The following is a 26,132-nucleotide window of genomic DNA, read 5'->3' as shown; positions in this document are numbered from 1 at the left end:
GAGAGAACTAGTGACATGTGCATGCGATAAAATGCAACGTGTAGTGTACGCTTTGGAGGCAGTGCCAATGTTTTCAACAGACTCGGCCAACAAATGCACGAGGATGTGCAATAGTTTTCAACGCACGTGCCGACGGTCAATGAACCGCACAAGAAACAAGAAGAGCAGGGCTAAAGCAGATTGTAACGTAGCTAAGCGGCGAGGGAGGGCAACACCGAATGCAGCAATAATAGCGTGCGAGAGCGCTAGAGTGCAAGGTCTGTCTCTTTGAGTGTGTTTGTGTGTGTGTGTGTGTGCGCGCGCGAGAGAGAGTTTTTATATATTTATATATATGTATATATTTTTGTCATTGCCGCGTGTAATGCAATTATTATTGACGCAGTCTGGACGTCGACACTCCCCCTGCTGCTTTTGTGCTGCTGCTGCTGCTGCTGCTGCTGTTGCTCTGGCTGCTGCCTAATTGATATGTAGCTTATTTACAGAGCGGCTCAATTCAGCAATTTCAGCACACAATGTTACAAATGTCACTCGTTGCATAAATATTGCAAGCTTGTTTATGTATGTAAATTTATTTAACAGCTGGAGACATTAGCCTAACGATTTTTCAATTTAAACTCTGTTATTGTGCAACAGTTATTATTAAAACGTAGAAGAAGAAGAAGAGCGAAAAAAAACAGCTGCCATAAAACTTAAATGCAAAGCTGTTTTATAATCACGCGACATTCGCATGCTTATTGACTAAATACATGCACACATACATACACACATACATACACACATACATACACACGTACATACATATGCATATGTATTTATGTACACATTGAGCTTAATGCTGAAACAGTTGAGAATGGTCCAAGGCCAAAGAGAAGCGTGTTCGCTCTCAACGTTCCGTCTGCTCTCTCAAGAGTCCTTAGAGCGTGCATTTGCTGTGAAATTGATTTCAAATTGAATATATTGAATTCTAATTTCACAAAGTTAGAGAAAGAATTAATTAAATAAGTTAACTACGTAATATGTTTATCAATAATTATTATTAATTACATTAGGTTAATGTATAATTATTACAATTATTATTTATAATAATGAGGTTTTCTTCCACATTTCCTTAGTATTCTCCACAACGAGTGTCTTTAATCTTAAGTATTAACAGAAACCGCAAAAGAAGAGCCAAAGGAATACCTTAGATAATCCATAAGTATTGTCTATTTTCTTTGAGATGATTGAGCTCTTCTGTTCATCATTTGTAAATGTACAATTCAAGTGCCCTTAGACGAAAGTTCCCTCCGTAAACCCTAGTTATACATAGATATATTTTTACGTTCGCCTCGTGTGAGGCCTGTAACGACAATATTAATGGGAACAACAAAAGTCTATGACTGGCACTGACATTGAATACGACAATACGAATAAACTAAATACCTATTGTATGTACATATAGATGTATGTACATATATTTGTGAGCGCTAAGCAAATGTTTTCATTTTTCCCGTGCGGCACTTCACAATTTGTTTGCTCTTCAATCTCTCGCACCCTCTCTCTGCTAGTCGCACGTTTTTTGTAAACAAATAAATAACAATAATAACAATAATAGCAATTACATCAGTTCAGGAAACGTTAGATCAACTATTCTAAATCTTTTTAGCAAGAAAATGCAACAAATGCAAGGCGTATCTAGAAAAATGTTCACGGTGCGTATACGTAATTGGGCTCGTCTATTTCGAGAACTTGGGCAATGTTATCTGCAAAAAATTATGCGTCGCAGTTCTGTTTCACTGTTTTTTTTTTATATTTTTTATCTAAAGTAAATAATGGCAAGCTAAGTCGTTGCTTTTTTTGCTTAATATCTGGTTAGTTAGATACCCTGTTAATTTATAGCCAAAACCTAGAAACTATTAGTATTTTTATTTAATTTTTTTCTTATAATATATTTTGCAATAAATCAAATAACATTTGTGGTTAGCTGCTTTTTTCGGGTACCAAATATTTTAACATTTCATTAACAGTTTTTGTACTTCTGCTGTCTAATTTTCAATATAACATAAGACACGTATGGTTAGGTGTTTTTTTTTTTGCTGTTAGTGACATTGCTGTTATTTAACATTTAGGTGTCTAGTTTTGAATATGCTCTGTTATCAAAGTAGATTATGCTCTGTTAATTAGGCTTGAAATTTTTTGACATGCTCTGTTAATAGAGTCGATTGTTTAGTTAGAAACTCTATTAACTTAGAAACTAAAAACTGATTTTATTATTTTTTAAAATCTGATTTCCAACTAACAAGAGATTTTGTGGTTAGCTGCATTATTTAACAGAGCAGACTACCTAGAGTAGTCGCATATTTGTTATTTAACATTGCATTAACAGTTTTTCGTGCTACTCAAACTTCTCTGTTTATTTGTTAACATGGTTTGTTAAGAGTGTTGTTTATGCTCTGTTAACCAGAGCACCCTGTATTGAAGCGCTGTTCTCCGAAGAGAACGCAATAAATGTTGTGCAATTTCACGAGTTGTTTGTTTCCCCCGTTTTCCCACGTGGCTATTGGCGCATTATATGGTATGACATAATGGCTAAGGTCCAGGCGCCAGATAAGATTAGAGCCCGCAGTTAAATATTATCTTCATTTTAATGGTAAATCAAAATCGTCATTGATCTTCAATTTCAACACAAATTAAAATCTTTATTATTATGTACAATTGTTTTCCTAATAATTTATTGTTCTATTTACACACGCAAATGTTGGACCCATTATCAAAGACAATCGAAAAAAAAAACACAGCAGGAGGGCTCTGATTTGACGCTAATGCAGCATGATTCATTGTGGTGCAATAAGTAGGCCCCATTAGCAATTGTTTTTGTTTTTATATATACACGAGTTCTGGCATTAATGTGATGTCCCCGAGGTGTCAAGGCCTTGGTATGCCGACCGGAAATATGCCAAAACTCATAACAGAAGTTTGCCCTAAATTGTTGTTTAGTAATTGTTTTTCTGTTTAGTTTCGATATTAGTATAGTATGTGGCATTATGGATCGTAAAAATGGGGATTTCCCTTCCATGGTTGAGAAACATATTGAGTTTCTTTATGTTCATCAATATTTATCTCTCAATATATTATTAGTTTTGTTTTTATATTCTTGTCAAATTTGTTAAAAAAATGTTTATTTTTGCAACTCAACAAAGGTCTATATGTTATTTTTTTTTATTTTTATTATTAATAACATTATTCTTAGTATTATTATTTTTTTTTTTTGCTTAATTCGTTCGTTGTCAAGTAAAAAAAAATATTTATTTATTTTTTTTTAAATATTTTTATTGTATTTTCTTATTTTTTTGTAATATTTATATTTTTGTTTATTTCATTCAATATTTAAATTTTTGGTATAATATTTTTATTTTTTTATGACTATTTTATTTTTTAATAATAATATTTTTACTTTATTTTGTTTTTATATAATATTTTAATTTTTGTTTTATAATTACAAAATTTTTATTTTATATTATTTTATTTTTTTTTTTTTACTTTTTATTACGAAATCAATTACAAAATAAAATTCACATTCAAAAATCACATGATAATTTGTAGAAAAACTATTTAAATTAGATGCATGAATATTATCGTGAATTTGGCAGCTTTTAGGCCGTTCAATGTGGGGACTGTGGGCTGGTCCACGCCCACCACGTGTCTAATGACTCAAGCAGCTGGCAAGCGTCCAGCCGTAGTCTAACATAAACTGTCGCCTGCAGCTCGGCAACAGCCAATACAAATGCACATTTGCTATTGGATACGTACGGAGAGAGGGAGAGAGAGGGAGAGAGAGAGAGAGAGTGGGAGAGGGGGTGGGAAAGAGTGAGAGCGCAGGGCAGACATGCAACAAACTCTTGAGTGTCCGACGCCGCCTGCGTCCTCTGCATGTGCAGCATGTGTTGAAAACTGTGGCACGGCCTCCGATGCCAGCTGTTGAAAACCGTTGCACGGCCGCCACACGAGCAGCTTTGGCTGCTGCTGCTGCTGCTGCTGCGGCTGCTGCTGCTGCGCGGCTGTTATTGCTGTTGCTGTTGCTGTTGTTGTTGGCGTTGGCATTGCCCTTTGCAAGCGACAACGTTGCAGACATTTTGGGTTTGAGTTTTATTTTGTGTGTGTGTGTGTTTTTTTTTTTTGACTCGCTGCTGTTTCTGTTGGTGTTGGTCGTTGCCAAAAAGGGATGAAGCTTGAATTTATTGCACCGTTGAAAAACGTACGCGCCCCCCCCGCCCTCTGCCGCAGCAGCAGCCGCGGCCTCGGCCCCAGCTGCGTCGACTGCAACGCAAACAGCGGAAATGCTTGACGCGCAGGCTGCGCGCTGCTGTTTCGGCTGCTCTTCTTCTTGTTATTCGTACGCTGCATTTATTGAAATTTCTTTAACATTTTCGGCGAATTTCGAAGAACTTCTTATTTATGCATTATAATTTAAATTTGATTTTCTGTTGCTGCTGCTGCTGCTGCTTGACTATAAATGTTGCCCGACAAAAGAAATCTCGGGTCAATGCACTACGTTAAATAAAAACAACAACAACAACAACAGCAACATATAATGGCTGCATTTTATGGAGTGCAGCAGTGGTGTAGGGGGGGGGGGGTGAGGGGGGGCGCCCCCGCAGCCAGGCCAAAACAGATACGCAGAGGTAACAGAGCGTCGATTGCTGCCTGCGCAGTGGGGTATGCAACAGCAGACATTGGCTATAAAGCACGGGTCATTGACTTGTCCAGCGAAATGTTGGAAAATTTAACATTTTGCCCAATGTAAATGGGATATGTAGTTAATGAATGTTTACACATTTTACAGGTTTAATTGACATTGATTGCTTGTCAATAATTTTTATGACCAGCTCACGTGTATTTACTGTACTCTCTTTTATTAACCGCTACAAAGTTCAACTTGTCCTATGCCAATTAACTGCGCCTTGCACTTTGTATCAGGTGATCTTTAGTCTTTAGTTATCTGGGGTTTAACCGTGATGTTGACTAAGGCATCGTAAATGCTTCGAATCATGCCAACAAATCACAAATTGAGTCTCTCCCCCAGCATTGCACACACACACACATACACATACACGTATATATGTACGTCACAAAAAAAGCTGTGAAAACACAAATACGACAAAAACAACTGACCAAATATACAAGAAGGAATAACAACAACTGCGATAAGAACCAAAGCAATGCCAAAACCAGCAACAGCAACAACAACAACAGCAAGAACAAGAACAAGAACAACAATGCAAATTGAACGGCCGACAGCGTCGCACGAATTATATTCGTGTGCGTAGATATCATAATAAAAATTTTATTGAGTAAGTTGAGCGCGTTTGTCGCCGCTGTCGCTGTCACTGCGCCTCAGTCGACGCAAACGCCAACGCAACAATGGCAATTGCCGAAAATAACATAGCAATCGCCACAACAACAACAACAACAGCAACAGCAACCCGCAATTTTGGCTGCAAAAAAATATAGCCTCAACTTGTGTGTGTATGCGTTAGAGGCAGCAGCTGCTGTCTCAAATGCCGGCTTACGCACGCACACTTTTACGTGCGCACAGATACACACTTATACGTGCATACGCAACGCTTTCATTCTTCAGTTGTCGCTGTCGCTGCTGCTGCTGCTGCTGCCGTCGCTGCTGCTGCTGTCGTCGCTGCTGCCATTCAATATCGACGCTGGCCGCGCAGTCACAGCTGCGCCGCCGCTCGCTGCGCTGCCAGCACGTTGTTCTCGGCAAATTTTGAACGCTGGCCGCCATTTCGTATTTCTCAGCGAGCTGGCGACGCGTCAACACAGCACACGGCAGCGTTTCTGTTCTTGGAAGAACTTTCAATAGTATTAGAAAGCTTTTAACTGTGCATGGCTAAGCAAAAAAGCTGCTGCTGTTTAAATAACTAAACAAATTATTAAGAAAATTATAAACGTTATATGATCTCCATTGCCTTATTGTTTAGTGTTACAAAAAAAAAAAAAAAAAAAATCAACTCAAAAACTAAATCTAGCAAATGTTTTTAATAATTTCTTCAACAAAAAAAAGTGCAATTCTTAAATCAATTTGTGTTTTGGTATAAACTGTAAATTGTTTGTTTAACAAAAGACTGATAACGAATATATACATATATATATATAAATATTATAATATTAAATATAAATTAATAAATGCAAAAGTGTATCAAGAATATTGCTAAAAATATAACCTAGAAAAAAGCTATAAAAAAGTATGCGATAGGCAAACATTTACAGCAACAACTGAGCAAAGTATAAAAATCAGAAACACTGAGCTATACGTGCATGTATGTATGTATGTATGCGCATATAGTATATAACCTAGGTCAATATTGTTTATAGTGGCGTGTGAATGTGCGCAACAACAAAGCGCTAATAGCTCAGCAACAGCAAAAACCAACAACAACAACAACAGCAATCATAGTGCTGCGCAGCTACACATACATGCAAATAATCAAAAGCAGCAAATATAATAAATAACACACACACACACACATGTATACACAAATACATGCCAACGTTTGATACGGAAATTCGCCGCCGCAGCAACACCAACAACAACAACAACAACAACGAGCGCAAATTAAACTTTGAAAATATATACATACATATGTAGAAAAAAAAATTATTGTATAAAAGCGCTGGCATTAGACGTTAGCAGCAGAACGAACGCCAAGCAGCACGTCGCTAAAGCTTAAGGCAGCGTCTCACACCCACACACAGACACATACACATGCATATGGTACGTACATATGTATGCATGTGAATATAATACGTAAATACGGCTCGCAATTATAAAACACAAATCTCCCGCTCTCGCTTACACAACGATTAAGAACAGTCAACTTTTGGCTGCGTCAACTGCGCTGCCCGATTCTTATACAATTTCAATATCAGACCGCAACGATCGCTTCGTTCGCCCAGTCGACGCTGTCGCCTCGCGTAACTTACTTCTGATTCTAACGGACACACACACACACACACACTCGAAGCGTATTTGCCAATTTGCCCGAGCGACAAGTGCGAACTCGAATTCGTCAATAGAGAGAGAGAGAGAGAGAGAGAGAGGGGCGACACTTACGATTAACAATTTGCGGCGACTCTGTATTTATTTTTTTTTCTGACTCGCCTCGCCGCGCCTCGAGTGCGCAACAGCGAAAAAGTTCTACAAAACATTTGCCCCTCGTCGATTCGCGCGACAACAAGTGTTTTTTTTAACAAAATAACAGTACAATCAACATAATATTTGTGACACAAATAAAAATCTACAATTTTAAATATTTTATTAAAATATAATCCTAAAGCAAAATAATTATTTGGATCTGCAATTGGGAATTATTCAGAGCGCCGCAAGGAGTACTTTATTAACTTTTATTGTGGATTTTGTTTCAATTTTATGGTGAGTTTATAGAAAAATTTAATTAAAATTTAATGTTTAACAAAATTCGTATATGTTATTTTTGTATCTCACTAAATTGTCTATTATTATTGTTTAATTCTTTATTTATTAAAATTAAAAAATTTTAACTTTTTATTATACAATTTTATGAAAAATATTCAAGAAATCTAAAATTGATTAATGAAAAATATATTTTTATTGCAATTTGCAAAAACTTTTTATTTTAAATTAAAAAAAAAAAATTACACAATTTAAAAAAAAAAAGAAATTTTTGAAAGCTTTTAGGAAAAAAAATTACTATTTTTTTAATACCAATATTTTTTCAATATTTTTAGTCCAATAAAAATGTAATATTTTTTTGGTTTGTCATAAACAAAAAATATTTGTAATAATATAATCTTGTTAAACTGAACACATCTGCGTATACTTAATATGAAGCTTTTGCAATTTTTGAAGATTTCACAATAATGAACAACTTCTGGAAATAGTGTAGATTAAGCTTTTAAGAAATTATTACATCAGGCCATAATTACGCATACGCCCCATGACTCGCAGAAAAAATAATCTGTTTCATTCTAATGCTGAATTTCGCTCTATTCATGATTAGAGCAATGCAAAGGCAATGTCAAAAAGACAACCGCCCACTAAAAGAGTCTATACCGCCTAGATTCCTGATGACTGAGTCCATGCCACCTCTTGAGTCACCATCATCATCATCCAAGTCCAATGGGGCTTGCGATCATAGTGTTAAATGGTTCTTGATAATGATCAATTGTGGGGCAATATATCAAGGGGTTTCCTAGCATTGTGACTCATTCACTGCAATCGAATGAGTCACTTTCTACAAGTGTCTCAGGATCGCGCGATTCTTATAACAATTCTGATAATGAACAATATAAAGATTGATAGCACCCGAAATTTATTATCAATAGTGTTGGTCAGTGCTAGTTCTGAGGGTTCTATCGGAAGAACTATCAATAACTGGAGTTAATCGATTAATATCGACAGAGAACTCTGCAGTTACAGAAAATTTCCATGAATATAAATTGAATGATATATTAAAAAAATTTTAAGTTTGAGCATGTTTCTTAAGCATGGAAATTCCAAAGACTAAAACATTTTAAATGCCCAGCATTATAATTTGGACTTTCACCTGTGCGTTTCATTTGAATTGCCCATCAATCTGGGCAAATAAAATATATGGACTATATAACATTTATTGATAATACTTTTACTTGTTCAATTTCTATTAGCGATAAACAAGTCCCGTGCTCAAAAATTCCTTTTCTTTTTGTTATTGTTTTTTGAATTTATTTTATCTATTTGCTAATTTTGTGCCTGAAGGTCAGTACCAGCGTCAACAAGGCAAAAAAAAAAAACAATATATATATATATTTATAAAAAAACAATAACAATAACAGAGTAATGGGAGGAACAGCGGCAAGCACATGAAATGCCAAAATAATCTTTGAAATTGATATTGGGGTATTTATGTGCGTTGCACAGGAAATTGTATCGATGCGGCGCGTCTAACTGTTAAGTTATAAACAAAAAAAGAAAAAGCAAAAGCATATTTTACAGCTCTGGCATCGGGTAGAACCGTGTGCTTTGTTATCGCTATCGGAACCGATTCGACAGTTGATTTGCGTAGGTGGCGCACGGCTCGCCAAATTCGTGTTGCGTTTTCTCTCTGATAAGTAGCTGCGTTCATTCACGTTCCACCTGTTGTTATCGCTGGCCCGACAACAGTTTGTTTCTCTTATCGATGCGGCATTTAAATGTATCTGCTGTTGACGGGCTTTGCTGTGTGCTTAGCTACTTTTTATGAATGGGTGCTGTCGTGCTTGAAGTCCACTTTTTCACTTTTTATAGACCAATTGATTGTGTTCGGTTTGATTACAATCGGTTATCGAACAATAATTATATAGTCTGTTGATGACAGTCTCAAAATATAAAGAATTTCATATTTTTATGCGCTTCCTTGTTTGATTTCTTCTTATAAATATGTGAGCATTTGTATTTATGAATCTCTGTTATTGTAACAGCTATTCTTACTGTTACTGTACATGATAATGTTACTGATTATGTTATTGTTACTGTTAACGTTACTTTTACTGCAACTGATACTGTTACATTAATTGTTACTGCTACGCTTTTATTTATTTATTTATTTATTTATTTATTTATTTATTAATGGTCGACAAAACGAGTGTCTTCCTCATTATTCAAAAGGTTGTACAATATAAGTATATTCTAAAAGCCTAGTTAAAGGATACAATTTTCTAAATAGCATCACCGACCGATGGAGGTGTTTTATTTGCCAGTCCGGCCAGCTGTGCCCCTTTTCACAGCTAATTTTGTCAGTGACGCTATTAGAGCCTACATCTAAGCAGAAGGTTGTAAGTAGGAAAAAAGTGATCTCAAGTGAAATTAAAAATAATCTTAATTTGCTAAATTAATAAAGAAAATACAATAAATAGGAAAAAAGAAAGTAAGAAAATTGTTAATAAAGTAAAGCAATGTAAGTTAGATAAAGAGTGTTAAGTGGATAGGACAAAGAGAAAAGTATTGGGAAATCACCGACACGGTGGGGGAAAATTTTTCAGCCTGTCCGGCTAGCTATGCCCCTGCTCATAGCTGGGAATGGTCAGCGACTTCCCGAAGGTATCCTGAAAGCAACGATTTTATTAGGGGTAGAGACAGTTCGGTAGAGAAAACGTGATGCAAACTATTATAATTTTTACATAGCACGCGAAAAGAATTGTGCATAGCGTAATCAGTTGTGCACGTAGATAGTAATAAGGGGCGATAATTTCTGGTTGGTCTAGCCGGAACAGAGAATTGAAGACGCCCTAGCAGAAAAGGAGAATCAATGTCGCCAATAATCAACTTATGTAGAAGGACAACACCGAGAATTGTCCTACGGTTGATTAACGACGGAAGGTTGAGAAGAAGCAGTCTGCTGGAGTAGGACGGCAACCGAAGATTAGGGTCCCAATTTAAACCTCGTAAGGCAAAAAGCAGAAATTGCTTCTGAACAGATTCAATACGATCCTGGCTGTTGATATACTGTGGAGACCAGATGCAAGAGCAGTATTCAAGGATAGGGCGAACAAGAGAGATGTACAGAAGTTTTGTTATAAAAGGATCGTTAAACTCTTTAGACCATCGTTTAATGAATCCAAGTACACCTTTTGCCTCATTAACAATGGTATCTATATGAAGATTGAAACAGAGTTTAGAATCAAAAATAACGCCAAGATCCTTAACTGTTAGTATACGTTGCAAAGGGATATTGTCGATTGTATAACTAACAAGATAAGGTGTAGTACGATTAAAAGTCATAAACATACACTTTGAACAATTTAGATGCAATTGATTGGCCGAACACCAAAGTTGCATAGCGTTCAAATCGTCTTGTAGACGAGAATGATGTAGGGGGTTAGTGTATGATAGAAAAAGTTTGACATCGTCCGCATACATGAGTACACGGGCATGTGATATAACAGAAGGAAGATCATTTATAAAAAGTGTAAAGAGTAAAGGTCCAAGATGACTACCTTGAGGAACACCAGAAGTAACGTGAACCCTTTTAGAGGTTGTCAACCTCAGTATTACTCTTTGGGTCCTACCTTTTAAATAAGAATTAATCCAAAGTAAAAGGGACAGAGGGAAACCTATTCGGTCAAGTTTAAAAAGTAAGATGTCATGGTGCACAGAGTCAAACGCCTTACTGAAGTCAGTGTAAATGACATCAGTTTGCATTTTCGAAAGGAAAGCATCATTTACCAAGGAAGTAAACTCAAGCAGATTGGTCGTAGTTGACCGATTCTTTACGAATCCATGTTGAACAGGGGAAACAACTGATTTGCAGAAATGCTGCAAATTCGAAGTGATTATTTTTTCAAATAATTTAGGAATAGCAGACAGTTTTGCAATGCCCCTGTAATTTTGTATATCAGACTTCCCACCTTTCTTGTGAAGAGGAATGATATAAGATTCTTTCCAAAGAGATGGAAAGACAGAAGTTTCAAGGGATAGATTAAAAAGCTTTAGCAATGGATAGAAAAGGGAAGAACTGCACTCCTTGAGTAGACAACTAGGAATATTGTCCGGCCCAGGAGAGTAAGAAGATTTTAGAGAGTTTATAGCTAATAGGAGAGAGGAGTGTGAAATAATGGGGGGAGGTATAGAACTAGCGGAGGAAATAGTATAAGGGTAAGAATTAGTATTAGGACAGACTGAAGAGTAAGTTGATTGGAAAAAATTAGCAAAGAGGTTAGCAGAATCAATGTCATTGCTAGCTTTATCCATCCCAAGAAAAAAAGAAGATGGCAAAGTTGAAGACTTACGCTTCAAGTTTACAAAATTATAAAACTGTCTCGGATTTCGGGCGAATTGCCTTTTACAACGAATTAGATAATTCTCATAGCATTGAGAATTAAGAAGAAAAAAGTTCGACTTGGCTATGGAATATTTAGCCAAGTCTGTACACGAACCAGACTTTTTAAACTTTTTAAAATATTTGGATTTTACATTTTTTAGATGTGATAATCTGGGAGTAAACCAGGGTGGTTTTGAAAAAGTAGTCGAAGGAATTGACTTAGGAATACACACATCTAAGAGGGAGTTTAGGGTGATATAAAAAGAATTAATAGCTGTATTCATATCAACTGAGTCATATAAGAAAGACCAATCGGTTGAATAAATAAGCTGATTCAGCAAGGAATAATTTCCTTTGCGAAAGCAATAGCGGGGCTTATTGGCTGATGAGCACGAAATGGAAGGATTACGATTTAGCATTGCAATCTCTAAAGTTGGATGATAGACATCCTCAGGAAGAGATAAAGGAGGTGACCTAGACACATTAGAAATAAGGTAGTCGTTAACAAATACAAGGTCAAGTGTTCTATTCATATGATTAGAAATTGAATTGATTTGAAACAACGAAAGATCAAGCATGCAGTCTAAAAAATCGTGCTGTGCTGAGGGCACTAGATAATTTTCAGCAGTGAATAATGACCAAGAGATGTTCGGCAAATTAAAATCACCCAACACCAATAATAGGTCATTATCCCGCACGTGTGAAGAAACTTCTTTAATACAAGTAATATGATTCATATAAACTTGAATATCAGAAGAAGGTGGGACATAAGAGCATGTTACATAGATATTCCGTGTAGGAAAAGACACCTTAACTGAGACAATCTCAGCGTCAGTAGGCGTACTAAAACAGAATAGTTCAGACTGGAGAGTGGCTTTAACGGCAATTAACACCCCACCACCTCGAGTCGGCCGATCATTTCTAAACAAAATAAAGTTATTCGGTAATATCTCAAAATCAGATATGGTTGAGTTTAACCATGTTTCTGAAAATGCTATTATGTCCGAATCGAAGGAAGTGCTGGCAATAAAAAGATTTTTTAGCTTTGAAGTGAGACCTCTGACATTCTGATAATGAATAAAGATTTGGTCAGAAGATGAAGCTAGTTTTTTGGGGCAGAAATGGTACCCTGTATTGAAGGGACTGGAAGGGTGACAGGCTGGTTACGCTTTTTAGGCTTGAACTCATGAACAATCATGTGTGGTGGCCAAAATTTGGGATCACAAATGATTGGGAACATATCATGTGAAACATTTATTTTGAATGATGATATTTCACGAGGGGTGGAGAAATTAAATTTAGTTATTGACACGCTAGCAGAAGATTTGCTAGCAATATAGGCTGCCAATGACTCAGAAGTGGTGTCCGACGAAAGTCGAGACACAAAAACTTGCCTACGAGGGGCAACTACCGTTAAAGTAGGCGCTGATGGGGCTGTAGGTAATACAGGAGTTGGAGGAGCTAACGAGGCACAATGATTGCTTTTAACAATCTGCGCAAGATTGCGCGCAGGTTTACCTTTGCGGCCAGGAGCTGACGGGGCTGAGGCTATTTGATTAATTGGGACGGAATCAGGTACGGGCTCTACTGGGTCTAGTACAGGGCTTGAAGCCGGGGTAATTGGACAGTCGCTTGGAGAAGGCGATAAAGACAACATTGGAGATACCTCCAAGTTGCTAGGAAAAGACAAGAAAGTCGTAGGAGTCTGAACAGACGTAGAGGGCAATTGCAAAAGTTGAGGCTCCAACCGGCGATTGGTTGGAGACTCAAATTTATATTTGCCTAGCAAATCGAAACTCGAGTCAAAATTACTCGAGAGCTGCTTAGCCACATTATTTAATTTTAAGAATTGACTTCTCACAGAATTATACATTCTGGAGAAATCAATTTGCTTGTCGATGCATTCTGGGCACGACCAACGCAAGCCACCGCAGCCCTTCTTGGCAATAGCAGCGATCTTGTCGCAGTCACGCCCAGTGAGACCTGCACATTTAGCATGCATCATATTCTCACACAGCCAGCAATTAACAAATTGCGGCAGTGCAGAATCGTCAGCCTGCTTGAACGTGCACGGTTTCTTACAGCACGACATAATTATTAAATGCACAAGCAACTTGCGAGAGCGCAGAGCAAAACGAAACGAAAACGGTGCACAAGTAAACACTCAAAAAACAATTATTCGTACACAAACAAATTGTTTGGTGCGAAAAGCAATAGAAAGAATTTTGTGAGAGCGCGATGCACAAGCAGAAAGTATGCAGCGAACACACGCACAAACAAGTGTATGCACAGGGGAGCACAAAGGCAAAAGACTTAAAACAGCCAATAACAACAAACACGGAACTGACGCCGCGTTTTATAAAATGTAATAATTAACAGACACGCTGCACAACAGATGACACTTTGCACAGTTTATAAAAGCTTTTTAAATAAAGCACCGAAAAATGCAAAATTTTGAAATATAAAGCAAGATAAAAGCGCAAAAATATATAAAAATCTTGGAGCACAAGTAAAACACGTCAATCACTCTCAACTGAGAACTCTCAGTCTCTCTCGCTTACAGTAACTGTTAACGGAAATGTTACTGTTAATGTTATTGAAATTAAATTATGCTTGCAAAGCAAAACACAGTTAAAAGATCATTTCATTCAACGTATTTTATCATAATATCTACGCTACGCACAAAATTTTAATCTTTATAAGCACAATATGTCGTGGCCTAATCGATTTATATTCTATGCGTTTGTTTTTTATGTACGCCGGGAACCTTTGCACCACCGTAAAATACAATTGACTCTCACTTATGAAGCATTCCTTAGCCACACACACACACACACACACAGTGAAACCCACGATTAACGACTCTCAAGTGCCGCCAATAAACACATAAACTTTCCACACAAAAAGTAAGCGCTGAAAGCGAAAAGTTATTTTGGTAGAACCAAAAAAAAAAAAAAAACAGTAGAAAAATAGCATAAAAATTCCGTTTATGGCTTATCAGCAAGCGTTATTTTGTTTCTTTACCAAAAATTTGTTTATCTGCAGAGCTTACAGTTAATTCATAAACTTATAAATAATTTGCAACGATCACACCGCAAAAAGAAACATTTTTATATTTCGAGTGACGAAATAGGTTTTGTTGTGTTTGCCGACCCTTTGCCTACCCCATTAAATTTCGTATTGCAACACACACAACGCACAGAAAATCAGTTGAGTATCTGACGGATACACACAGTCCAAAAGATGATTCTAATACAAAAAGCCGGTTCGCAGACATGCGTAAAGCTACGTTTGCTTTGTGTGTGTGTGTGTGTGTGTGTCTGTGTGCTTGCTGCCGAAATTTTATATTATATATACATATATATATATGTGTGTGTGCGTGTGTATCATATAGCAGCCCGTCGCATTTCCTCAAAAACTGCCGACCCGATCCGCCATATTTACTATACCCTATACGAATTGCTTATGAATAAAGAGGGGGTATATTGTATATTGTTGCAAATGTATGTAATGAGCAGACGAAGACTTCTACGAATCTGGCTCTGTAAAGAGCCCAATCTTACACGACGAGCGTGTTATCGAAATCGATAGATATCGATATTTAGCCGCGCGTTTGGGCCTTTTTCAAAAGCTCTAGATCTAGATTCTATAATCTATTTAGTTTATTTATATTTACAAATATTATATATTCTCTATAAGTTTATATCTAATTAACGAGCACTGGCGTGTTATCGAAATCGATAAATATCGATATTTATCAAGAGCTCTAGAACTAAATTAGGCACCTTAGTTATGTTATATAAAGAACACTTACAGGGTAACTCCTAGTCTGCCCTCTTGTTGCTTCTTTCTTTTCGTAACATTCACGTTAGTTTGTTTGTTGTTGTTACTGTAAGAATTCTTGAAAGTTCTTTGCCTGTATTTCGGTTTTATCACAATACTCTATATATAAACATATCTACTTTGACCAAACGGTTTTTTGATATTTTTGGGTTTATTTGTGAAATGATTTTCTATGTATTAAAAATTGTTGACCTTGGTTAACAATTTGCGCATGTATTGCTCATATAATAAGCCGATATCTACGTATATCGCTTTCAGCTTTATATGGCATACATATGTACATACATACGTATGTATGTATGTATGTATGTACATCTATACACACATATGTTTCTTTCTTTGTTCTAATTGCCAATTCTGACTAAATGAAGTGAGCTGTCCCGTCATTCTATTGGTTTTCTGTTTGATTCATAGTTTTTTTGTGCTCTGTGGTCAGGTTTTTTATTTTATTTTTATTTTCATTTTTTTTTTTTTGAGAATTGTGAAATCGCTGATTTGTTTTTTTTTGTCGCTTAGTAACGGCTCTTAGACATATTATCATCACTTTCGTGGAAATTTTCAAAATCACTTATTTTTTTCGCAAATGTTGGTGTGAATGTTGAAAATGACTTTCAATAACAGTTCTTTGCTAGACTCCAGGGAATTTTATAAACAAATTTTGAATTTTCCGTAATTGCATTTTAATTAGTTGACATTTACTTAAGTATGTACTTCCACAAGCATATCTACATGCATACATGTGAACATTTGCACTGATTAACCTTGACTGTAAAATATCCTTGTTTTCAATTACAGGCCGCCATTTTACTTTGTTCTCATACAAGCATACATTGTACATAGTTTTAACAGAATTCATCGATACTCGCACGCACACGCACACGCACACTCGTGCAATATACCAACACAGGCCTAACAGGCATAACAAACACTTTGAAGCCATATGCATGCAGAAAGCATTGCTGTTGCGCTTTGCTCCGCGTCGCTGCTGGCGTCGCTGCTACTGCACATTAATAAAGCAAATGGTGGACACAGCTTTTGCATTCGATTGCCTGCCTCAGCCAATACTTGTGTGTGCGTGTGTGAGTGTGTGTGCAAATGCTGCTGTCCTTCGTTTGGCCAAGCAACAATAACGACTGCAGAAAAAAAAAATGTTTACCAAGTTCAAGGACAGTTGCAGCGGCGTCGTCGCTTTTTGACGCTGGCGTTGGCTGTACGCGTGCATTTGCAGAAGCTCTCCGACTCGCACTCTCATTTTCGCCCCACACCCTTTCACACACACACACACACACGCGCGCTCTCCCTCTCTCTCTCTCTCTCTCTCTCTCTGTGTAGCCTTTAGCATGCTTGCGTTTGTTATGCGCATTTAATTTTCAATTTGTTCACTGTACCGAACTTCATTTGAAGGCCACATCGCAGTCGCAGTTGCTGCTGCTTAAATTCAAGTTCAAGGCGCAGCTGTAGCTGCTACAAACATACATACATACATATGCATGTATGTACATGTACAAGCACGCTGTCTCTCTCTCTAATGCAATTAACATTTGCCTGCTATGTAAAAGCTGTTCGCTTATATTTTTCCTATTTCCCACAGCATCGTGGCCGATCAGTTAGTAAATGCATATGCATACATACATATGTACATATGTGTGTATGTATGTAAAAACAGTTATGCCTTAGGCTTGGTCAGTATTTCGAGCATCAGCTCTAAAGCTTTTGCCCTTTAACAAGTCACAGATTCTAACAAAAAAGCTGTTTTTAAGCTTATGCGAGGCTTTGTCGTCAAACAACCTGCAAAACGGGTTTTGCCGAAAAAAAAGTAGAATGTATGCATGTATGTATGTATGCATGTATGTATGTATGCATGTATGTATGTATGCATGTATGTATGCTTGTATATACTTGTGCAGCAAACAAACAGGTATTTGCTTATGTATGTACATTCAGAATGTATCTACAGGATATTGCATTTATATTATATAACAGGTGGTGCCTTAAAGAAATATGTACATTTATTTACTACCTGTTTTCAATTAACAATTAATTTTCTAGTTGCAAACAAAATACATTCGATTTGAAATTCTCGAACATTCTACATTCTGTATGTTATATACATATGTACATATACATTTGCTCCTAACTGCTGTTAAACTGATTATCTGCATTTCTTATGTTATTTAACATTTCGTTTAGCGCGTGCAATTTATCTTAAGTTATTGCCAATCCCCCAAGTTACGCCCAGCTGCAACGCCCCTCCACAAAAATTAAATCATAATGTTATTTTCATCACCGGAAGCTCAGCAATATGCACCCCTACCCCCGTCCACCCTGCCCTCTCCCAGCTCCTTTCACTAGCGCACATATGTGTACATGTAATTTCTTATATGTCATGCTTATTTACACTTGCAAACTTGTTTTTTGCTTGTAAATTCTGGAACCACTCCTCGTTTGATTTTTATTTTTTTTATTTTTGATATGTCATATTATAAATATACATTTAATATAATTATTTAACAACAATAATAATATAAAATGCAAATACAATATGACTGCTGCACTCTCTCTCTCTCTCTCTCTCGCTCGCTCTCTCCATCTCTGTTACCCTTTTTCGGCACTGCAGCGCACAAAGAAGAAGTTAAATTCGGCACGTTTAAAAAAAAAAAGCGGCGAAAGAAAAAAAAAAGCACTTGCCTCTTTTTCGGCTGTCGTCTTCGTGTCGAATTATTTGTTACATGTGTGTGTGTGTGTGCGTGCGTGCGTGTACAGATGCATACATGTATGTGCATATGTATGTGTATTTATTTTGAGGTTTCCACAAATTTGTATGTTGTTGCTGTTTTTGTTGTGTCGATCCAGGCGACAGCCGAGACAACAACACGATCCCCCAGCCCCGGCAGCAGCTGAAATTTCGACTCTGGCTGGAAGCTTCACATTTCTTTTTACACACACACACACACACACACACACACGCATGTGAGTGTAAACATGTTCACTTTGTTTTCGGATTTCTTTTCTTTACATTTTTCGAAAATAAATACGAAAAAAAAAATATGTATTATCGTCGTCATGAGCTTTTCGTGGGTTGTTGACCCTTTTGTGTGGCGAGCGCGGAATGAGGTTGCTTTGTCGCCGCTTGGACTTGCGCTGAGCGCAGCGTCTTTTCGTGCTATCAAATTGTAAATGAATTTTAGTAATTTTGTAACTATTGCCAACGAAAATGCCCAACATATGCACTATTCTAAATTATTTAACAAGCGCTTTGAAAAAGTATGCAATGCAAATTTTTGCAACGTTCACAAGCACACATACACACGCACACATGCGCATAGAAACCCCCATTAGCGGCAGAAAACTGCACTGCGCTGCCAGCGTCCACAGCGACGCTGGCGCTGGCGTCAGCTGCAGGCAGCGTACAACGGCAGCGACAGCGGCAGCAGCGCAATCTCATACTCCACACGAAACGTTCTCTCACACTCTCTCGCCTGCATATCGCTCGTGTGCTTTGCTCGTCGTTTTGTCATGAACTTGAACTACACGTGGAGGGCGTGCCAGTGTTTTCGACAGCACATTGCCTGGTTGCTGGCGTTTTACATTGCTTTTGCATGCGCGTCCATAAGGAGGCCGTGCATGTGTTTTCAACACCATCCGCAGCAGGCAATGCGCAACTGTCGCTGTCAATGTGTGCATGTGTGTGTGTGTGTGTGTTTGTATTAATTGTATGTGCAGTGAGTAAGCACGTCGTTGCCTGTTGTTGTTGTTGTTGTTGTTGCAAATTGCAGGCTGGACTGTGGGCGGAAGGCAAGGTGACTGGAAAGAGAGAGACGGTCAAATGAAAGGGAAGTGCTTGCATGTGGGGCTGCTGCCACTGCGAAAGTGAAATTCTCCTTGTTGGGGTTGTTTTTGCTGCAGCCTTGATTTCCTTTCGCCCGCTACCTTGACATGGAAATAATTAAGTGCGAAAAGAAAAAAAATTAATAAAAATCGCTATTGCAATGACAAATTGCGTCAGATTTTATTATCTGACTAACTAACTGCCGCAAAACTGTTAAGTCATGCTGTTATGAAAAGTCTAATATTAAAGTTATTATTTTAATTTGCACACGCGCTGCCATAACACCCACCAGCCCCCTTCCCCCCCTCCATTGACTATTAGAACGCCAGCCGTAGCCGCACACGTTCAGCGCTCAGTACGACGCGTCTTGTCTCGCTGCCGGCGCGACGCGTCGTTTTGACCTAGGCCAACCGCTAGGCTCTATATGTATGTATGTATGTATGTATGTGTATGTGTGTATGTGTATGTGATTGATGCCCTCTCTCCTGTTGCCTGCGCTCGCTCGCTCAATCGCTTGCTCGCTTACACAACGTTATACATGTACGCACGCATACATAGGCACGCCTATGCATGTATATGTATGTGTAGGTGTCCTCTGCTGACGCTTCTGTTAATCGCTTCGTCTAGAGCTTCGCAACATTTTGCGGACACTGGAAATGCAGACAGATCCTTCAAACGGTATTGGAACTGGTTCCATGTGAACAAACAGTTGATTTTATAAATAAATGTAAACTAGAATAAAGGATTCACAAACTAACATAGAAAATGTATGCTTTGTTTAAAAGGCATAAAATCATAAATTATATTATATGCAATACTAATTGCTGGGATATTCTGATTGCCAGAGCTAGCAATAACAATTCGTTCGGGTATTTCCAGAAAACATGCGCAAAGTTCCCGGTCACACGATTCTCTACTCTTATCAATATCTTATCGGTCATGACAGTTTCTTTTGCTTTTTTTTTTTTTTTGTTTTTTTTTTTCTTTGTTTTAGTGCGTCCCTGAAAGACTTCCGCAACAAAATTTCATTCAGTAGTTTTCCCACATTAAAATTTCAACTAGACTAAACAAAAAAAAAAAAAAAACTTAATCAATACGCCGCAGGCGAATTCTATCTTATCGCGACCGCAGCGAAAATTTTAAATTGAAAGCTCGAATAGAAGAAACAACAACAGCAACAATAAGAAGAAGAGTTTATTGTAATGGATACGCCAGACAAATGGCCAGAAAATATGTAAACAAATCACAGAGACTGCGACAGACAGCGAAACACAAGGCTAAAGAGAGGGAGAGCAAGAGAGAGCGAGAGCGAGAGCGAGAAAAGCTTACAATTTGCTTCTATTTAAATGTTCATTGACCTCCCAAAAAAAAAAAAAAACAACATCTCTATGGCATACAGTATCTTACATATATATATACATACATATATATGTATATGTATAGTATATCTATATATGTAAATATGTCTGCTCGTATTCGTAGAGGTGTGCGCTGAGGGTCTGGGTCTCGGCTATTTTGGGGAGCATTCACTAATTGCTGGAAATTGTTGGATTTATGCGTTGTAGCTTTAAGGGCTAGTGCATATATTTAAGTAGATGCAAGTATTGTTTTGCATATATATAATATATGAAAGATCTAAATAAATGATAATACAAAATATATTCCTTAGACTTAGAGCTTTAGTTACGAGTATAGCACAGTCGCAAGACTAGAAATAGCTTTAAGAAAAACTATATTGTTTCGATATTTGTCAATTTCAACTTAACGATCCATATTTTTCAGTTCTCTGACAATTCTTTGATCTATTTTACACATATTCTTCTATATGTATATTCTTCTTCAACAATTCCTTCTCTATAAATAAAGCCCATTAAAGCTTACAATAACACTATTAAATTCGCGCGAGTCTTGTGACAAGGGGCGATTTTTTTTTTCAGCTAAAATCTGAAGTTTTTAGTTCACATAATGCCAGCTGTTATTATCAGATATCAATAACAATTGCACTTGTCTGTGTATACAACTAAATTTCTAACAATTATTATTTGAATTTCCTGACTAATAGTCTGGCGAAAAATAAATTTAATTGATTGACAATTTTAAAGAGAGTTTTTTCATTAATTTCAGCGCTAATTTCAATTGACTAACAAGTTTTTTTTTTAAATTATAATAAGCTTAGAAAACTATTAAACGCCTATGGAAAATCATAAAAGAATTATTATTATTAGCTAAATTAATAAAAGTCCAGATGTACTTAAAAATTCCACTCTTTAATTTCCCATTTGTATTATCTGTAAATCTTGTGGCTCTCTCAGCTTTTATGCTCTCTCTCACCCTCTCTCACCCTCTCTCGCTCTTACTTGTTGGTTCTCGTTTGCTCTTATCATCGGTTATGAGTCGCCTAACTGATCTATCCAACATATGTGCCATGGACTGTCCCCCAGACGGCGCTCGATCTGTTCCAAGACCAGTTTCAAGCGCGTTGCGCTCCATTTCTGAGCTATCCCAACAAAAATAACGGTAAACAGCTTGATTTCAAACGAAACATACGAGCATTTCCCAGCACTAAATGTGCGAGTGGGTAAGGTGTACGTGTGGAAGGGTGTGGGGGGAGGAGGGGGGGCAGCAGATCTATACGATCATTGACCGAGCTCTTAATGTGCGCTTGTCGTGCTTTTAACCTCATAAATAGAAAAAAAAAAAAAATGATTTCGTTGTGTTTCTTTTGGGTTTACCTTCACAGCGAAGTATGAAATAGAGCAAGAATGGGAAAAGAGCAAGAGAGAGAGAAAGAGAGAGAGAGAGAGAGAGAGGGCGAGATCATGCACACATACATATTTATATGTATTTAATTTCGTTTCGACAGACACACGAAAATAGTTTTTGTGTCGAATGTTAATGAACTTTTGCGCCAGTTTAACGAATTGTGTGAGGCACAGTCCAACAAGCACACACACACACACACACACACACACACACACACACACACACATGCACACACCTGGCACTGTAAAGCAAACAACAACAACAACAACAGAAATAAAAACTTGAAAAAGTTTTTTGAACTTGCGTGCAACGAAAAAATGATTCTCTTTTTTTTTTTTTGTTTTTTTACGTTTGGACTTTTCATGCTTTTAGCGCTTTTCAAGTTTCAAGTTGTCGAAGGTGGAAATGATCACAAAATATTGATTCTACTGCAGGAGCTGTGCTTTATATGAATACGAAATATCTGTAATTCTATTTGTATTCATTTTTTTCATTTTACATCAAAGTTTTTTAGCTTATTTTTTAATTACTCACGAATTTTAATTACAGTAACGCAGCGATTTCAAATTCTTTCTATACGAATCTTTAGATTAGTTTTGATTATTAGTGATTTATTTATAGGGTCTTATTCTTCTTCTTCTTCTTGTGCTTTGACATGACAATCTGGAATAAAGTGTCATATATAACGGTAATCTACAAGTGCTCTACCCTATTTCAAAGCTATTGCGTTAGGCCCGTCCAGCCGTATCTAATCTAATCAACTGATTTGCAAAAATGCTCGCAATTAACATAGTATTTTCGTCGCTTTAACTTTTATATCATCGTTACTATTTCTGGCTCTCTTAAATCATGTCTGTATATGTATTTATATCTATTTGAATGATATTTATAAAGGGTATTATGTAGATTATTGTATCAAATTCAGCATGACTCAGTTGAAAATCAAATGCTGCCAAATGATGGTATTCTTTTTCTATTTTTTTTTTTTTTTTTTTGCTAATGTGATAAGATTTGGATGTTTGGTAGTTGCGATGAGTCATAGCACTTTATATGTTCATATGCTCATATGTTTTTGCTCAAATTCCAATGAGCTCAAATAAGTCGTAAGTTTCTCGACTCACAACCAGAAAGTGCTCGCATAATTTCCCTTTCAAATTGCCCTTACTTGTTTGCTCAAATGGGAAACCACTCAAAGAGTCAATACTCAAAAACTCCCATAGTTTGCCTTTTCAAGTATCTCATGTTTGATTCTACAAAGTAGCTCATAAAATATCCCACATCAAATACATTAACAAAGTACTCCCATAATTTCCCTTTCAAATTGCCTTTCTACTCTAAATATCCCTAACAAAGTATTCTATTTATGAAACTAGCTCAAACACTTATAAAAAACCGTAATTTCCCACTCAAATTGCCCACACTAAATGCTCTCAAAATGTCCCATTCTGGTAGCTCAAATAGGAGATAAGCTCAAATCGGAAACCACTCAAATAATTTCCCGCTCAACATAATACGTTTGAAATGCCATAAACTCGCTTTTCCCCAATTGAATGCGCGTCGCGCGCACTTGGGAAATTTATACAACATAACACAGATCAATGGGCCGACGGCTCATGTGTGTTGGTGGTTGGTTTTTTGTTTTTCTTGTTTTCTGTTCTTGGTCTGGTTTTGGGTTTGGGTACGGGCTCTCAGCATATTTTTCGGCAACTCACCCACCAGTCTCCGGTGCACCATCAAACGTAGAACTTCGCGTGCGGCAATGTGAACTCTGCACAGCTCTCGCCTCCCAGTTGAGTTGTGCGTGCGTGCGTGTGTATGTGTGTGCGTGTGTGTGTGTGTGTGTGCATGTGTGGAGCTCGAAAATGACCGATTTCCCAATGAACGATATCCTAAGATCGTTTAGAAAAATGCGCATGCATAAATGCACCGGTCAAGGCACTCACCTGATTCCGCATCATAATCACAGCCATCATCATCATCATCATCATCATCATCATCAGCAGCAGCAGCAGCAGCAGCAGCAGCAGCAGATCCAAAACTATCCGCACTATCAACAGCCGGCAGTGCAACAGTCCAAAGATCTGAAAAAGATTATCAAAATAATCAAAAAGAGTGTTATTAAGCAAAAAATTACGCGAAAAATGAAAATTGTTGTCTAAACGCAGGCAAAGAACTCAAAAGTTTTACAAACAAGAAAGTGCAAAAAAAATATATATATATATATATATATATAAAAGAACGATATGTCATAAGAGCAATTCAAATAGAACTTAAGACTGTCGCTATACAAATTAAAACTCAGGACTGATTTACAAAGAAACAGTACAAAAAAAAAAAAAAAACAAGTCTGAACTAAAGAACTTTATAATATATTCATCAAAGATCTCCGAGCACAAAGATAACCTAAGACTCAACATGGACTGGCTCAAAACTTTGGACTAGAAACGCAAAATTAGACTGCAAAAAAAGAAGAAGATACAAAAAAAAAAAAAAAAAACGAAAATCAAAAATTCGACATTTTTAGTTTTGGGCAGAAAAAACAAAAAAAAAAAAAAACACAATGACGGAACGGCCCAGTGAGAAAAAGACTTGGGGTACCAAGCAAAATTGGTTTAAGGATGCGCTGAACAAATCCGGCACGGAACTACTCGATGTATCCAAAACTAAGGCTAAAGCAGCGCCAAAGAAAGCAAATGGCAAAGGTAAAGAAAAACGCAAGTAACAAGCCGGGAAAAACTTTGCCATAACCCCCATAACCCCCCTGCCCAAAGCGTACGCCATTTTGTTTTGGTATACGCAGTTCAGTTACTCTTGTTTGGGAGGGGCGGGCAGAAGGGGGGGGGGGGCGTACGTGTGTGGGGAAGCAAATCAAAATAAAAAACAAAAGAGAGGAGTCGCAAATGCCGGTTTTCGAGCTTAAAAGATGCAAAAAATTTCCCTAGATTAGGGAAATTTTTCAAATAATCCCCGCATATACCGTTCATGCTAGTGCGTAGTTCGAGGGGGTGGGGGGAACCCCACCCTGCCTCTCTCTCTGTTTTTCTTTGACACTCTTACGAAGTTCTTACCCCTCAAGCTTATGCGTTTTCCTTTCTACATGTTTTTTTTTTTTTTTTCGTGAAAACTTGGGCCGGCAATAACAGAAAATTGCGTAGTTCGAGTGCGTAGGGTGGTTTTTTTTTCCAGTTATTGTTGTTGTTGTTGGTGCCAAGGGGACCCCCACCCTTAATGGGTTTTCCCAACCACCAACGAACTTAATGCGCGGCTACCTTTTGGGCTTTTGCGTTGTTACTCATCGCTGCTGGCACAGCCAAGGAAAATGCGTAATGCAGGTTGTCAAGTTCTTAAACGAGACCAGATCCAGGGTTGCAAACACCACGAAAGACTCGCAAGTCCACTCTAGAGTGTGCGGAAACTCTTGTCATATGCTTTGAATTGACTATTGGAAAATTCGATGAACAGATACAGAATGGTTTTCTTTTAAGAAGAATTGCAACAAAGTTTGCTAGTCTTTTTTCTACTTAAAAAAAAAAATATTATGCCATAATAAAATTTTTAATAATGCGTAAATTTATAAGCACGATTTTTTAAGATTAGCTATGGATAGAGCTTTTTTTTAATGAAATTAATTTTACTTTCACTTAATAGAGTAGAAGATTGATTTAACATTTTAAATTGTTAAATTCAAGATTCAAAGTTGTTTATTTTAAATTTAGAGTTATTTTTTTTGGCATATTCATTAATTTAAACTTTTTTTTTATAAATATTTTTTTAAGTGTATTTTTTTAATAAATAATTAAATATATTTTATTAATTTTAAAATGGGATAGTTTTAAGTGCATTAGACTAATAATACATTTTTATTAACGTCCTTTTTTTTAATTTTATTT

General features: G+C 37.0%; 2 protein-coding genes across 4 annotated transcripts in view; both read left to right on the top strand.

Moving 5' to 3' along the window:
• Positions 1-26,132, top strand: part of Kr-h1 (Kruppel homolog 1) — a 41,770-nt gene that overhangs the window by 11,225 nt on the left and 4,413 nt on the right. The window contains exon 1 of one of the 3 annotated variants that reach the window (XM_015172708.3): positions 5,789-7,423. The exons of 1 other annotated variant lie outside the window; for it this stretch is intronic. Coding sequence is in view for 1 of the 2 variants with exons in the window: in XM_002051431.4 (XP_002051467.1) it covers positions 24,803-24,944 (142 nt within the window). In the remaining variant the exon portion in view is untranslated. Of the gene's footprint in view, positions 1-5,788; positions 7,424-24,782; positions 24,945-26,132 lie in introns of those variants that run through there. One more of the 3 variants, XM_002051431.4, reaches the window with a different exon arrangement.
• Positions 23,242-24,611, top strand: LOC138911299 (uncharacterized). The gene has a single exon (XM_070209487.1). It carries the CDS (start codon positions 23,841-23,843, stop codon positions 24,399-24,401), a length of 561 nt encoding a protein of 186 aa, XP_070065588.1. The 5' UTR covers positions 23,242-23,840; the 3' UTR covers positions 24,402-24,611.

This window comes from Drosophila virilis, chromosome 4 (genome assembly GCF_030788295.1).
Source record: "Drosophila virilis strain 15010-1051.87 chromosome 4, Dvir_AGI_RSII-ME, whole genome shotgun sequence".
Taxonomy (NCBI): domain Eukaryota; kingdom Metazoa; phylum Arthropoda; class Insecta; order Diptera; family Drosophilidae; genus Drosophila; species Drosophila virilis.
The sequence above is the reverse complement of the archived record's forward strand: the minus strand, read 5'-3'. Positions and strand labels throughout refer to the sequence as shown.